The 15,794-nt window shown below is 45.8% G+C and overlaps 1 protein-coding gene across 1 annotated transcript in view; it reads right to left on the bottom strand.

Moving 5' to 3' along the window:
• Positions 1 to 15,794, bottom strand: part of udt (protein undicht) — a 60,091-nt gene that overhangs the window by 32,505 nt on the left and 11,792 nt on the right. The window contains exons 5-7 of the mRNA XM_070090070.1: positions 9,587 to 9,803; positions 6,564 to 6,718; positions 3,643 to 3,882 (exon numbers count right to left, since the gene is read on the bottom strand). Coding sequence (XP_069946171.1) covers positions 3,643 to 3,882; positions 6,564 to 6,718; positions 9,587 to 9,803 — 612 coding nt within the window. The remainder of the gene's footprint in view (positions 1 to 3,642; positions 3,883 to 6,563; positions 6,719 to 9,586; positions 9,804 to 15,794) is intronic.

Genomic DNA, 15,794 nt, shown 5'->3' with positions numbered 1-15,794 from the left:
TACGCTTATGTTTGTTGTCTTTTAAGCGTTCAAATTGAGTCTTCCTATTCTATGCACTATTTATGAAAATGTTCTGAGTTTATCTGCTGTTTACTGGAATATAGTTGTGTACTAGAGTCAGGGATCTCCTGCAGAAATCTCTCTCACGAGAGAAAAATTGTCTGAACGACAGTAACCTGACTTGTCTATTTCTATTTTCCAACTGTCACTCATGGCGCACACACACACACACACACACACACACACACACACACACACACACACACACACACAAAGACGGGATGTTCCAGAGATGGGACACAGACACAAGAGGTCACAATTGGAAGTTGAAGACTCAGATGAATCAAAGGGATGTTAGGAAGTATTTCTTCAGTCATAGAGTAGTCAGGCCATGGAATAGCCTAGAAAGTGATGTGGTGGAGGCAGGAACCATACATAGTTTTAAGGCGAGGTATGATAGAGCTCATGGGGCAGGGAGAGAGAGGACCTAGTAGCAATCAGCGAAGAGGCGGGGCCAGGAGCTGTGACTCGACCCCTGCAACCACAAATAGGTGAGTACAAATAGGTGAGTACACACACACACACACACAAAAAAAAAAAAAAAAAAAAAAAAAAAAAAAAAAAAAAAAAAAAAAAAACTCACCGAGTCTAAATCATCAAAAGTAAGTAGATATAACCTGTCATATTATTACAATCATGGGGAAGCGCTAAACCCATAGGATTAATACCTGTCATAGGTCAGCAGGAGGGACCATAAAAGCTTATTACTTTATCAAACCTCTGATCCAGAAGTAAATAAGTGTGTCTTTCGTACCTTTTTCTGATTTGATCCTGGTGCTAACCGCGATAAAAAGTGCATCTTGGCACTTGGTTTCAACAGACTTTTGTCCCTCAGAAGTCCCACTGATGCCCTCAGAAGTCCCACTGATGCCCTCAGAAGTCCCACTGATGCCCTCAGAAGTCCCACTGATGCCCTCAGAAGTCCCACTGGTGCCCTCAGAAGTCCCACTGATGCCTTCAGAAGTCCCACTGATGCCCTCAGAAGTCCCACTGATGCCCTCAGAAGTCCCACTGGTGCCCTCAGAAGTCCCACTGGTGCCCTCAGAAGTCCCACTGGTGCCCTCAGAAGTCCCACTGATGCCCTCAGAAGTCCCACTGATGCCCTCAGAAGTCCCACTTTTGTCCCTCAGAAGTCCCACTGATGCCCTCAGAAGTCCCACTGATGCCCTCAGAAGTCCCACTGATGCCCTCAGAAGTCCCACTGATGCCCTCAGAAGTCCCACTGATGCCCTCAGAAGTCCCACTGATGCCCTCAGAAGTCCCACTGATGCCCTCAGAAGTCCCACTGATGCCCTCAGAAGTCCCACTGGTGCCCTCAGAAGTCCCACTGATGCTCTCTGAAGTCCCACTGATGCCCTCAGAAGTCCCACTGATGCCCTCAGAAGTCCCACTGATGCCCTCAGAAGTCCCACTGATGCCCTCAGAAGTCCCACTGATGCCCTCAGAAGTCCCACTGGTGCCCTCAGAAGTCCCACTGATGCTCTCTGAAGTCCCACTGATGCCCTCAGAAGTCCCACTGATGCCCTCAGAAGTCCCACTGATGCCCTCAGAAGTCCCACTGATGCCCTCAGAAGTCCCACTGATGCCCTCAGAAGTCCCACTGGTGCCCTCAGAAGTCCCACTGGTGCCCTCAGAAGTCCCACTGGTGCCCTCAGAAGTCCCACTGATGCCCTCAGAAGTCCCACTGATGCCCTCAGAAGTCCCACTGATGCCCTCAGAAGTCCCACTTATGCCCTCAGAAGTCCCACTGATGCCCTCAGAAGTCCCACTGGTGCCCTCAGAAGTCCCACTGATGCTCTCTGAAGTCCCACTGATGCCCTCAGAAGTCCCACTGATGCCCTCAGAAGTCCCACTGATGCCCTCAGAAGTCCCACTGATGCCCTCAGAAGTCCCACTGGTGCCCTCAGAAGTCCCACTGATGCTCTCTGAAGTCCCACTGATGCCCTCAGAAGTCCCACTGGTGCCCTCAGAAGTCCCACTGGTGCCCTCAGAAGTCCCACTGATGCCCTCAGAAGTCCCACTGATGCCCTCAGAAGTCCCACTAATGCCCTCAGAAGTCTTTCATCCTTCCATTCGCTCCTCGGTTATCACAAGCTTCCTGACAGTCAAAATACCTCAAACCACGATTGTTTGATTTTTACTAGTGTATTTACTGTTATATGTTCACGCTTGTTAGCTATTATTCGATTCTCTTATGGCAACTTTTTTTTTCCTGGGCACCGTCCCTCACCGGGCACCGTCCCTCACCGGGCACCGTCCCTCACCGGTTCATGACCACCCACACTTTCACACAAGACTATAGAGTTTTCACCGTTCCTTTTCTTTTCTGTCTTTTAAGTTCTTGTTGTATGCCAGTTACTGTTGTATACCTGTATGACTGTTGTATACCTGTATGACTGTTGTATACCTATGTGACTGAACACCAATTACCGCTCACGCACTCTTACTGCGGTCCTGGGGGCACTAAATATGGAGTTTGTTTGTTTGTGTGTGTGTGTACTCGCCTAATTGTACTCGCCTAACTGTGGTTGCAGGGGTCGAGACTCAGCTCCTGGCCCCGCCTCTTCACTGATCGCTACTAGGTCCCCTCCCTCTGTGTGTGTGTGTACTCATCTAGTTGAGGTTGCGGGGGTCGAGTCCGAGCTCCTGGCCCTGCCTCTTCACTGATCGCTACTAGGTCACTCTCCCTGAGCCGTGAGCTTTATCATACCTCTGCTTAAAGCTATGTATGGATCCTGCCTCCACTACATCGCTTCCCAAACTATTCCACTTACTGACTACTCTGTGGCTGAAGAAATACTTCCTAACATCCCTGTGATTCATCTGTGTCTTCAACTTCCAACTGTGTCCCCTTGTTACTGTGTCCAATCTCTGGAACATCCTGTCTTTGTCCACCTTGTCAATTCCTCTCAGTATTTTGTATGTCGTTATCATGTCCCCCCTATCTCTCCTGTCCTCCAGTGTCGTCAGGTTGATTTCCCTTAACCTCTCTTCGTAGAACATACCTCTTAGCTCTGGGACTAGTCTTTTGTGTGTGTGTGTGTGTGTGTGTGTTTTGCCTGATTAGAAACATAAATACAGTACTTTCTACTTGGATAAATTCATGAAAAAGCAAAAAAATAGTAAGTTTTTTTTATATCTCTTCATTATTATTATTAAAGCTGGATTTAAGTGAGCACACACACACACACACACACACACACACACACACAAACCTGAAAGAATACAGCAAGTTAGTACAGTGTTATATACTGCAAGTAAAAGGTATGGACAGTGTTAGAATTTGATAAATGCAGAATAGGACTTGGAAGTTATCCAATTAAGATAAATTAACCCAAGTGACCCTGAATGTTTTATTATTAGATAACTTATACTATAGAAATCTGAAAGCAAACCAGAAGTTAGAAAAAACACCCAAAATAGAATTAGGACAATACAGAAGTCAAAACCACACAAAAGCATTGAGTGCCAGACCAAAAAAGAAGCAAGAAGCGCCACACGTGAGTAAAGTAAGATGGCGCACCTTCCACCACCACTATAAGTCCATCACCATCACCAACAGGCACCAACATAAACACATACTATAAATATCTATGTGTCTGCCGTAAGCATCCACACTAATGCAGTAATGTGCGTCGATCCAGATCTCCTTCTGGTCGGTGTCACAGACGGAGAGGTCAGAGATGTTCTCCCTGCAAGAGATGTTATCCCAAGGGGACTTGGTGACACCCCCGAGGATCCGCGTCTCGAACAACAACTCTCCCTTCTGCGTGAAGTTAAATTTTCCAGCGACAGGGCACTTGACGGCCACCGGGTCCTTAGCTGGTGGACAGTGGGGGTGAATTAGTAAGGTTTTCCCCTCTAGCTGGTGGACAGTGGGGGTGAATTAGTAAGGTTTTCCCCTCTAGCTGGTGGACAGTGGGGGTGAATTAGTAAGGTTTCCCCTCTAGCTGGTGGACAGTGGAGGTGAATTAGTAAGGTTTCCCCTCTAGCTGGTGGACAGTGGGGGTGAATTAGTAAGGTTTTCCCCTCTAGCTGGTGGACAGTGGGGGTTAATTAGTAAGGTTTTCCCCTCTAGCTGGTGGACAGTGGGGGTGAATTAGTAAGGTTTTTTCCCTCTAGCTGGTGGACAGTGGGGGTGAATTAGTAAGGTTTTTTCCCTCTAGCTGGTGGACAGTGGGGGTGAATTAGTAAGGTTTTCCCCTCTAGCTGGTGGACAGTCTGGGTGAATTAATAAGGTTTTCCCCTCTAGCTGGTGGACAGTGGGGGTGAATTAGTAAGGTTTTCCCCTCTAGCTGGTGGACAGTGGGGGTGAATTAATAAGGTTTTCCCCTCTAGCTGGTGGACAGTGGGGGTGAATTAGTAAGGTTTTCCCCTCTAGCTAGTGGACAGTGGGGGTGAATTAGTAAGGTTTTCCCCTCTAGCTGGTGGACAGTGGGGTTGAATTAATAAGGTTTTCCCCTCTAGCTGGTGGACAGTGGGGGTGAATTAGTAAGGTTTTCCCCTCTAGCTGGTGGACAGTGGGGGCGAATTAGTAAGGTTTTCCCCTCTAGCTGGTGGACAGTGGAGGTGAATTAGTAAGGTTTCCCCTCTAGCTGGTGGACAGTGGGGGCGAATTAGTAAGGTTTTCCCCTCTAGCTAGTGGACAGTGGGGGTGAATTAGTAAGGTTTTCCCCTCTAGCTGGTGGACAGTGGGGGTTAATTAGTAAGGTTTTCCCCTCTAGCTGGTGGACAGTGGGGGTGAATTAGTATGGTTTTCCCCTCTAGCTGGTGGACAGTGGGGGTGAATTAATAAGGTTTTCCCCTCTAGCTGGTGGACAGTGGGGGTGAATTAATAAGGTTTTCCCCTCTAGCTGGTGGACAGTGGGGGTGAATTAATAAGGTTTTCCCCTCTAGCTGGTGGACAGTGGGGGTGAATTAATAAGGTTTTCCCCTCTAGCTGGTGGACAGTAGGGGTGAATTAATAAGGTTTTCCCCTCTAGCTGGTGGACAGTGGGGGTGAATTAGTAAGGTTTTTCCCCTCTAGCTGGTGGACAGTGGGGGTGAATTAATAAGGTTTTCCCCTCTAGCTGGTGGACAGTGGGGGTGAATTAATAAGGTTTTCCCCTCTAGCTGGTGGACAGTAGGGGTGAATTAATAAGGTTTTCCCCTCTAGCTGGTGGACAGTGGGGGTGAATTAGTAAGGTTTTTCCCCTCTAGCTGGTGGACAGTGGGGGTGAATTAATAAGGTTTTCCCCTCTAGCTGGTGGACAGTGGGGGTGAATTAATAAGGTTTTCCCCTCTAGCTGGTGGACAGTAGGGGTGAATTAATAAGGTTTTCCCCTCTAGCTGGTGGACAGTAGGGGTGAATTAATAAGGTTTTCCCCTCTAGCTGGTGGACAGTGGGGGTGAATTAGTAAGGTTTTCCCCTCTAGCTGGTGGACAGTGGGGGTGAATTAGTAAGGTTTTCCCCTCTAGCTGGTGGACAGTGGGGGTGAATTAGTAAGGTTTTCCCCTCTAGCTGGTGGACAGTAGGGGTGAATTAATAAGGTTTTACCTTGAACACAACATCAAAACTTGTACCCCAAAATAATGCTAAATGTCCTATAGTCTAGTATATGAAAACTCAATGCATTTAATATAACTAATTTTTATTATTTTTTATTTTTGAAAATATTTTGCAGAAATATGATGCAATTCAGGAATAAAACTAAAATAAAGGAACTATTTATCAATTCAAGAAACACTGAAGACACTGCTTGTACCAACCATCAGAACCTGAAAGGTTACAATGACTGATTAATTGCAAGTACAGTGGACCCTCGGTTAACGATATTTTTTCACTCCAGAAGTATGTTCAGGTGCCAGTACTGACAGAATTTGTTCCCATAAGAAATATTGTGAAGTAGATTAGTCCATTTCAGACCCCCAAACATACACGTACAAACGCACTTACATAATTGGTCGCATTCGGAGGTAATCGTTATGCGGGGGTCCACTGTATTCCCAAGTATATTCAGAATGTGGTATAAACCTTGGTAATAAATACCGACAAGTTGGTTTAGGAAGACACGTAAGCAAACACTATAACATATTTATTAGAAAACGTTTCGGTCCTGGGACCGAAGTGATCAAGGTCCCAGGACCGAAACGTTTTCTAATAAATATGTTATAGTGTTTGCTTACGTGTCTTTCTAAACCATATTCAGAATGTACATCAACCATCTGTGTTGAACATGCAGCTCCTGGCACCGTTCCCCGCTCCTGGTGACTAGCAATTACCTTTTCCTCTCATAATATAGAAGCTTCATGTGTATATATATATACACAGACACCTCTCTTGGTTCAAACTATACATCTGCGTTATGTACACGAAACAAGGAACCCCCAGATATACCCCTAATGACTTAATTTTCATCTTGGTAAACTTGAAGTTTACTTTAGCCTATCGAAGTTGCCATAAGCAAAAAATATGTAAATATTTTTAGTTCCTATTGAAAGTAACTATTGTGTAAGAGACTTACCTAGCAAAAGGTCGTACCTCCACTCCCTGCCACTCTTAAACTGGAGGTACGAACAGACGGTGGAAAAGTCCTCCCGAATCATTTCCAGACCCTTTCGGAACCTAATAATATTGTGGTGACGGGGCACGAACTCGAAGCATACGTAATCCTTCTGACTGTAGTCACAAAGAAAATTTTTTGGTTAAGAAAAGTAAACTTCCAAATTTAGAAAAAAATAAGTGCAGTAAGTTTATAAATGAGGGGGGGGGGGGTACACGGTGACAAATAACAGTGGTTAATTCGTGGAACATTAAATAAAATAATCCCACTTCTGACACCAGTTCTCAGAAGCTGGTGGATCCATATTAAATCACAGGCTTAGATTTAAAAAAAAATATACTTTACATGTCAAAAATTATTTTTTTTATCCTTAACACATTTCACTGCCTAATTCAAGCAGTATTGAGACCTCGACCTGACTGAGTTTGCGTTGTACTGCAGGGACAAGCTCAGTCAGGTGGACCTCTCAATTCAAGCTCGAAGTCGATGACATTTCCTTAATGTTCTGCTCTTCAAAGCTGACCAGGAGCTTCATCGTCACTTCATCAGAGAACGCAGATGCCATGCCCATATCAAATCACCTAGACGTGATACCTCCCAAAGAAGATAAAGTCCTTCTTACAAACTCCTTTGTCAAAAACGTTCTCAACATTCTCTCCAACACCGTATTTCATGAAACTGCCACAACGTCCACTACAAAGACATCACCAGTAAGGGGCACTAACAGTTTCAATCCTCTGCAGGGGTATATATAATCTCTTGCAACGATTACAACTAAAACGTGCGAAAATATCCAGAGATCTTCAAACACGTATTTCTGAACATAAATACGCCAGCAGAACGGAGAACTTGAAGAACGCCTGCGTTTTACAAAAGGAAATTCCCTCAACCATTTAATGACAAAGACGCACGACTCATCGCCAAGGAGAGACCCTGAGACGCAGGATCAGGGTGCCCCTGGAGAAGAGGTAGTGGTACCCCGGGGGGAGAGGTAGTGGTACCCCGGAGGAAGAGGCAGTGGTGCCCCTGGGGAAGAGGTAGTGGTGCCCCTGGAGAAGAGGTAGTGGTACCCCGCCCCGGGGGAGAGGTAGTGGTAACCCCGGGGAAGAGGTAGCGGTGCCCCTGGAGAAGAGGTAGTGGTACCCCGCCCCGGGGGAGAGGTAGTGGTAACCCCGGGGGAAGAGGTAGCGGTGCCCCGAGGGAAGAGGTAGTGGCGCCCCAGGGGAAGAGGTAATGGTGCTCCGAGGGAAGAGGTAGTGGTGCTCCGAGGGAAGAGGTAGTGATGCCTCGGAGGAAGAGGTAGTGGTACCCCGGGGGAAGAGGTAGTGGTGCCCCGGTAAAGAGGTAGTGGTGCCCTGAGGGAAGTAGTGGTGGTGCCCCGAGGGTAATAGGCAGAGGCGCCCCGGGGGAAGATGTGAGGCGCCCCGGGGGAAGATGTGAGGTTCCCCGGGGAAGAGGTAGAGGTGTCTTGGGAAAGGAGGTTATGGTATCCCGGGGTAGGAGATTATGGTATCCCAGGATAGGAGGTTATGGTACCCCAGGATAGGAGGTTTTGGTATCCCGGGAGAGGAGGTTCTAGTACCCCAGGATAGGAGCTTATGGTATACCTGGATAGGAGGTTATGGTACCCCGGGGTAGGAGGTTCTGCCGCGTGGTAGGATGCAATGGTACCTTGGGGAGGGAGAGGTTGCAGTGCCCTTGGAGAGCATATACTGGTACGTTGCCAGTTAATGTTTACTAAGACACATTAACCCGAGACCGTGGGAAGAGACCCATGGTCCCGGCGAGGCAGTCTGCTTGTGCAGGCAAGAAATATCCACAAGTAACCAGTATTTAGGACCAAGAAGCTTATGACGACGTTTTGGCTCGTCTTGGACTGACCCTTCTTCTAGTCTTCACAGACACCGTCTCGTTCAATCCTCCCTTACACACAAATTTCCTAATATGAATCTTAGTCCTGGCTTTGTCACCGTAGATGCTTTCCTTTTTCGTTACACTGTCAAATGCTTCACATTTCAGAACACTCGTGACTTGACCTGATCTTTATCTCATCCTCTAGCATTTTTCTTTGCCTTTCCCCCTTTTCTTTTTCCTGTCCAGGTGAGTTCTATCCTAGCTTCCCCTTTCCTGTGTTCTTGGTCCTACCCTAGTGGGCCATTTGCTCTCCTGCAGTGTTCCTTTTGCTTGTCTGTAGACTTCCTGCACTACTTCTATTACTACTGCTCCTATAACTACTACTATTCCCTTCACTCTTACTATTATCACTACCCCTACCTATTACTACCCGTCTCTGCCCTCCTCTCGTATATATACAGGGTGATTACAAAAACACTCCCTGATTTCCAACAGGTATAACATTTAACTATTATAATAATCTTTCACAATTAATAGCTTCAGATGTAGGATTTCCTTCAGCTTCATGTGGTATAGTGTAGCATTAAAGGCACTTAATGTGCGCTCCTCTGGTTGCTCGGCAAACATCGATGTGATAGTCCAGTTCGGTCCAGACGCTCTGCAGCATAAATGGTGTTATCATGTGAACTGCTTCAGTGATTGAAATTTTCAGATCACGTCTGGACCGAACTGGACTAATACATCGATGTTTGCCGAGCAACCAGAGGGGCGCACATTGAGTGCCTTAATGCTACACTATACCACATGAAACAATGAAAAACTGCATCTGAAGCTACTAACTGTGAAAGGTTATTACAATAAAGTTACATGTTATACCTATTGGAAATCAGGGAGTGTTTTTGTGAACACCCTGTGTATTGGCTCCCTCCCTTCGTTCTCCTGTGTAACTAGTTAATGGTCACAAGTCCTACCGAAACATCGTCATAAGCTTCCTTCTCTTACATGCGAGTTAACTGTGCATTGTTCCAGTCACGGTATTGTACTTTTTTACTGAAGTAACATTATAGCTTTCTTTAATTATATCTAGTTTCTTGAGATAATATAAATAAACACAGGTCTCCAGCACGTACCAGCCGTCAATGTTGAGCCTGGCCATCATGTATCTGTTGTCCCGCTGTTCCCTGCATACGTAGATGGTCCTCCTGAAGCGCCCTTCATCAGGGTAAGTCGTCTCAATGATGTGTGTTTGGTTGATGAAGACGTCGGCTTCCGTATGGGCTGTGTTCATCCACTCTCCGCTGAAGTTTTTAGGCAACAGACACCCAGCATTCACCGTCTCCTGCTTGACTGTAGAAGGGTTGCTTGCATGAAATGTTACTGTGGATGAATATGCCAGCAGGTGAATAATTCAGGTACGAGGTGTGAATGATAAAGAAACATGGGTATGAACATCCAGGACGAGAACGACGAGAACTCTCCTACCTTAAGAGGCAGGAGAGTGATGGATGGGAAGGAGGCTGTGTACTGGATGAAGGACAGGTGAAAAAGCAGTGTATTTTTCAGTGGTAGATGAGGGAAGTTGTAGTCGTTTCACAGTCGTCGGGATGGAGGATTGTATTAAGTTCAACTAATGGGAAAATTTTATGGAGTGTGAGATAAGCAACATTTACAAAATGATTCAGGCAAACTGGTTAGCCGGGCTAGAGTCCTGGATATAGTGAGTACAGTGCCTGCACTCTGGCGGAGGGGTAGGGTTGTTACAGTGCCTGCACTCTGGCGGAGGGGTGGGGTTGTTACAGTGCCTGCACTCTGGCGGAGGGGTGGGGGTGTTACAGTGCCTGCACTCTGGCGGAGGGGTGGTGTTGTTACAGTGCCTGCACTCTGGCGGAGGGGTGGTGTTGTTACAGTGCCTGCACTCTGGCGGAGGGGTGGTGTTGTTACAGTGCCTGCACTCTGGCGGAGGGGTGGGGTTGTTACAGTGCCTGCACTCTGGCGCAGGGGTGGGGTTGTTACAGTGCCTGCACTCTGGCGGAGGGGTGGGGTAGTTACAGTGCCTGCACTCTGGCGGAGGGGTGGGGTTGTTACAGTGCCTGCACTCTGGCGGAGGGGTGGGGTAGTTACAGTGCCTGCACTCTGGCGGAGGGGTGGGGTTGTCACAGTGCCTGCACTCTGGCGGAGGGGTGGGGTTGTTACAGTGCCTGCACTCTGGCGGAGGGGGTGGTGGTGTTACAGTGCCTGCACTCTGGCGGAGGGGTGGTGTTGTTACAGTGCCTGCACTCTGGCGGAGGGGTGGGGTTGTTACAGTGCCTGCACTCTGGCGGAGGGGTGGGGGTGTTACAGTGCCTGCACTCTGGCGGAGGGGTGGGGTTGTTACAGTGCCTGCACTCTGGCGGAGGGGTGGTGTTGTTACAGTGCCTGCACTCTGGCGGAGGGGTGGTGTTGTTACAGTGCCTGCACTCTGGCGGAGGTGTGGGGTTGTTACAGTGCCTGCACTCTGGCGGAGGGGTGGGGTTGTTACAGTGCCTGCACTCTGGCGGAGGGGTGGGGTAGTTACAGTGCCTGCACTCTGGCGGAGGGGTGGGGTTGTTACAGTGCCTGCACTCTGGCGGAGGGGTGGGGTAGTTACAGTGCCTGCACTCTGGCGGAGGGGTGGGGTTGTAACAGTGCCTGCACTCTGGCGGAGGGGTGGGGTTGTTACAGTGCCTGCACTCTGGCGGAGGGGGTGGTGGTGTTACAGTGCCTGCACTCTGGCGGAGGGGTGGTGTTGTTACAGTGCCTGCACTCTGGCGGAGGGGGTGGTGGTGTTACAGTGCCTGCACTCTGGGGGAGGGGTGGTGGTGTTACAGTGCCTGCACTCTGGCGGAGGGGTGGTGTTGTTACAGTGCCTGCACTCTGACGGAGGGGTGGGGTTGTTACAGCGCCTGCACTCTGACAGAGGGGTGGGGCTCCTACAGTTCGGGGATATTATTCGAACTGCGATGTTTGCGCCGTATCCTTCCCCGGTGTGATATCCTGAAACTGGGCCTCCGATTTCTGTTTATGAATATAGGAGTATTCGAACCCTAGATCTGTCAGGAGAGACTACCCTCTATGGAGACCACGTGGTGATTTTTTCCATGGCACTTGACCTTTGGCTAGAATTAGGGAAGGAGGTGGAGGCTTTGAATAAACTCAGGGAAAGTAGCTCAGACATAACTTGGATGGGCAGTGCTCGGAGCTGTGTGTGAGAACTTGGTGGCTGGACACTGTCGGGAACGGAGTTAAGGCTCTATGTGAAGTCTGGGACTGATCTACTAAGGACTATTTTATAGTTAGTGAATATTATATTTAGTTAGCTAATTGTATTCCCCCTTCTCAATTATCTTGTGTCTTATCCAGTTCCCTTAGTATTAAATCCCTTTATTTGATCCCTTAGTATTAAAACCCTTTATTTGATCAAGTATATTGTTGCAGTAAGTGTTTATAAGTTGTGTTAAATATTGTATTCACATTCCCCATTTTTAATTTATTGTTCTGTGCAAGACTGATTTGTGTGTAACTGGTTAATTGGAATTTAGAAAGTCCCTAATAATGTGTAGTGAGGTGAGGTGGTGACATCTCATTAGTTACCATAGTAAGGAAAACATATGTTAAGAGTTACCGCTGTTACTTATAAGCTCGCGAGATCGACTACCCAGTGTAACTTAAATACGTGTAATCTCATACGACTGTATTCACGTAAGCAAGTTTTCAAATAAATTTCTCACATACGTACTAAACCACGGAACGGGTGGGAAACGAACCCATGGTCTTGAATTTTAGGACTCTTATGCCAAGGGTTCAATCCCCTCCCATTCGGTGGTTTCTTTGCAATTGCGCTATTACAAATTCGTGACTTACATACGTACATTCTCACACCGGTAAAACAGCTACCGAATGATTTTTTCTCTCATTTTTTATGGGTCAACATACCTTGGTGGGAGACAGCTGGTTCACTAAGAAAATCATAAGAAAAACTGGCAAGTATGTAGGTTTGGAAACAAAACTTGTTTACACGTCTTAAACAAGGTTTAAAACCTGTAAAATTTATTACCGTATATAATATGCACGAGTATCACATAATCGCTACAGTAATTAGTAGCACTAAGTAAATCATAATCCGAAATATTAATAAATCATCATGAAAATAAAGGCAACTGACGGCTCATACTAATGTTTGATATTATCCCTAACATTTCAAGTGTTTTTTAGGTGACTGGACAAGTTCCTGGGTAGTAATATTATCAGACAACTCAGAAGTAATAAGCAGAGTAGTAAAGTCTATTTTCAGAAATGAATTAGCGCAGCTTGTGACGACGATGGTGGCTGATTGATAAAATTAATTGCCGGTATTTTCTGTGTATTTATATAGAAATAGATTTATGATTGTATACCTTTCAGATTATATCTAATATTATACAAAAATTATTTGAAAAGTTATCGAATATATTGTAATGGAAGTGTTATGATTAATAACAGGTCCATAACCATATATCATATTATATATATATATATATATATATATATATATATATATATATATATATATATATATATATATATATATTATTTTTATTAAAACACTGGCCGATTCCCACCAAGGCAGGGTGGCCCGAAAAAGAAAAAGTTTCACCATCATTCACTCCATCACTGTCTTGCCAGAAGGGTGCTTTACACTACAGTTTTTAAACTGCAACATTAACACCCCTCCTTCAGAGTGCAGGCACTGTACTTCCCATCTCCAGGACTCAAGTCCGGCCTGCCGGTGTCCCTGAACCCCTTCATAAATGTTACTTTGCTCACACTCCAACAGCACGTCAAATATTAAAAACCATTTGTCTCCATTCACTCCTATCAAACACGCTCACGCATGTCTGCTGGAAGTCGAAGCCCCTCGCACACAAAACCTCCTTTACCCCCTCCCTCCAACCTTTCCTAGGCCGACCCCTACCCCGCCTTCCTTCCACTACAGACTGATACACTCTTGAAGTCATTCTGTTTCGCTCCATTCTCTCTACATGTCCGAACCACCTCAACAACCCTTCCTCAGCCCTCTGGACAACAGTTTTGGTAATCCCACACCTCCTCCTAACTTCCAAACTACGAATTCTCTGCATTATGTTCACACCACACATTGCCCTCAGACATGACATCTCCACTGCCTCCAGCCTTCTCCTCGCTGCTTCACACCCATGTAAGAGCGTTGGTAAAACTATACTCTCATACATTGCCCTCTTTGCCTCCAAGGACAAAGTTCTTTGTCTCCACAGACTCCTAAGTGCACCACTCATCTTTTTCCCCTCATCAATTCTATGATTCACCTCATCTTTCATAGACCCATCCGGTGACACGTCCACTCCCAAATATCTGAATACATTCACCTCCTCCATACTCTCTCCCTCCAATCTGATATCCAATCTTTCATCACCTAATCTTTTTATCCTCATAACCTTACTCTTTCCTGTATTCACTTTTAATTTTCTTCTTTTGCACACCCTACCAAATTCATCCACCAATCTCTGCAACTTCTCTTCAAAATCTCCCAAGAGCACAGTGTCATCAGCAAAGAGCAACTGTGAGAACTCCCACTTTATGTATGATTCTTTTAACTCCACGCCTTTTGCCAAGACCCTCGCATTTACTTCTCTTACAACCCCATCTATAAATATATTAAACAACCATGGTGACATCACACATCCTTGTCTAAGGCCTACTTTTACTGGGAAATAATTTCCCTCTTTAACATACTCTAACTTGAGCCTCACTATCCTCGTAAAAACTCTTCACTGCTTTAAGACTGCAACATCTCTGCCCCCCTATCCACCCTGTCATACGCCTTTTCCAAATCCATAAATGCCACAAAAACCTCTTTAGCCTTATCTATAAATATATTAAACAACCATGGTGACATCACACATCCTTGTCTAAGGCCTACTTTTACTGGGAAATAATTTCCCTCTTTCCTACATACTCTAACTTGAGCCTCACTATCCTCGTAAAAACTCTTCACTGCTTTAAGTAACCTACCTCCTACACCATACACCTGCAACATCTGCCACATTGCCCCCCTATCCACCCTGTCATACGCCTTTTCCAAATCCATAAATGCCACAAAAACCTCTTTAGCCTTATCTAAATACTGTTCACTTACATGTTTCACTGTAAACACCTGGTCCACACACCCCCTACCTTTCCTAAAGCCTCCTTGTTCATCTGCTATCCTATTCTCCGTCTTGCTCTTAATTCTTTCAATAATAACTCTACCATACACTTTACCAGGTATACTCAACAGACTTATCCCCCTATAATTTTTGCACTCTCTTTTGTCCCCTTTGCCTTTATACAAAGGAACTATGCATGCTCTCTGCCAATCCCTAGGTACCTTACCCTCTTCCATACATTTATTAAATAATTGCACCAACCACTCCAAAACTATATCCCCACCTGCTTTTAACATTTCTATCTTTATCCCATCAATCCCAGCTGTCTTACCCCCTTTCATTTTACCTACTACCTCACGAACTTCCCCCACACTCACAACTGGCTCTTACTCACTCCTACAAGATGTTATTCCTCCTTGCCCTATACACGAAATCACAGCTTCCCTATCTTCATCAACATTTAACAATTCCTCAAAATATTCCCTCCATCTTCCCAATACCTCTAACTCTCCATTTAATAACTCTCCTCTTCCATTTTTAACTGACAAATCCATTTGTTCTCTAGGCTTCCTTAACTTGTTAATCTCACTCCAAAACTTTTTCTTATTTTCAACAAAATTTGTTGATAACATCTCACCCACTGTCTCATTTGCTCTCTTTTTACATTGCTTCACCACTCTCTTTCTCTCCATATACTCTTCCCTCCTTGCATCACTTCTACTTTGTAAAAACTTCTCATATGCTAACTTTTTCTCCCTTACTGCTCTCTTTACATCATCATTCCACCAATCGCTCCTCTTCCCTCCCGCACCCACTTTCCTGTAACCACAAACTTCTGCTGAACACTCTAACACTACATTTTTAAACCTACCCCATACCTCTTTGACCCCATTGCCTATGCTCTCATTAGCCCATCTATCCTCCAATAGCTGTTTATATCTTACCCTAACTGCCTCCTCTTTTAGTTTATAAACCTTCACCTCTCTCTTCCCTGATGCTTCTATTCTCCTTGTACCCCATCTACCTTTTACTCTCAGTGTAGCTACAACTAGAAAGTGATCTGATATATCTGTGGCCCCTCTATAACATGTACATCCTGAAGTCTACTCAACAGTCTTTTATCTACCAATACATAATCCAACAAACTACTGTCATTTCG

Source organism: Cherax quadricarinatus, chromosome 30 (genome assembly GCF_038502225.1).
Source record: "Cherax quadricarinatus isolate ZL_2023a chromosome 30, ASM3850222v1, whole genome shotgun sequence".
NCBI lineage: Eukaryota > Metazoa > Arthropoda > Malacostraca > Decapoda > Parastacidae > Cherax > Cherax quadricarinatus.
The sequence above is the reverse complement of the archived record's forward strand: the minus strand, read 5'-3'. Positions and strand labels throughout refer to the sequence as shown.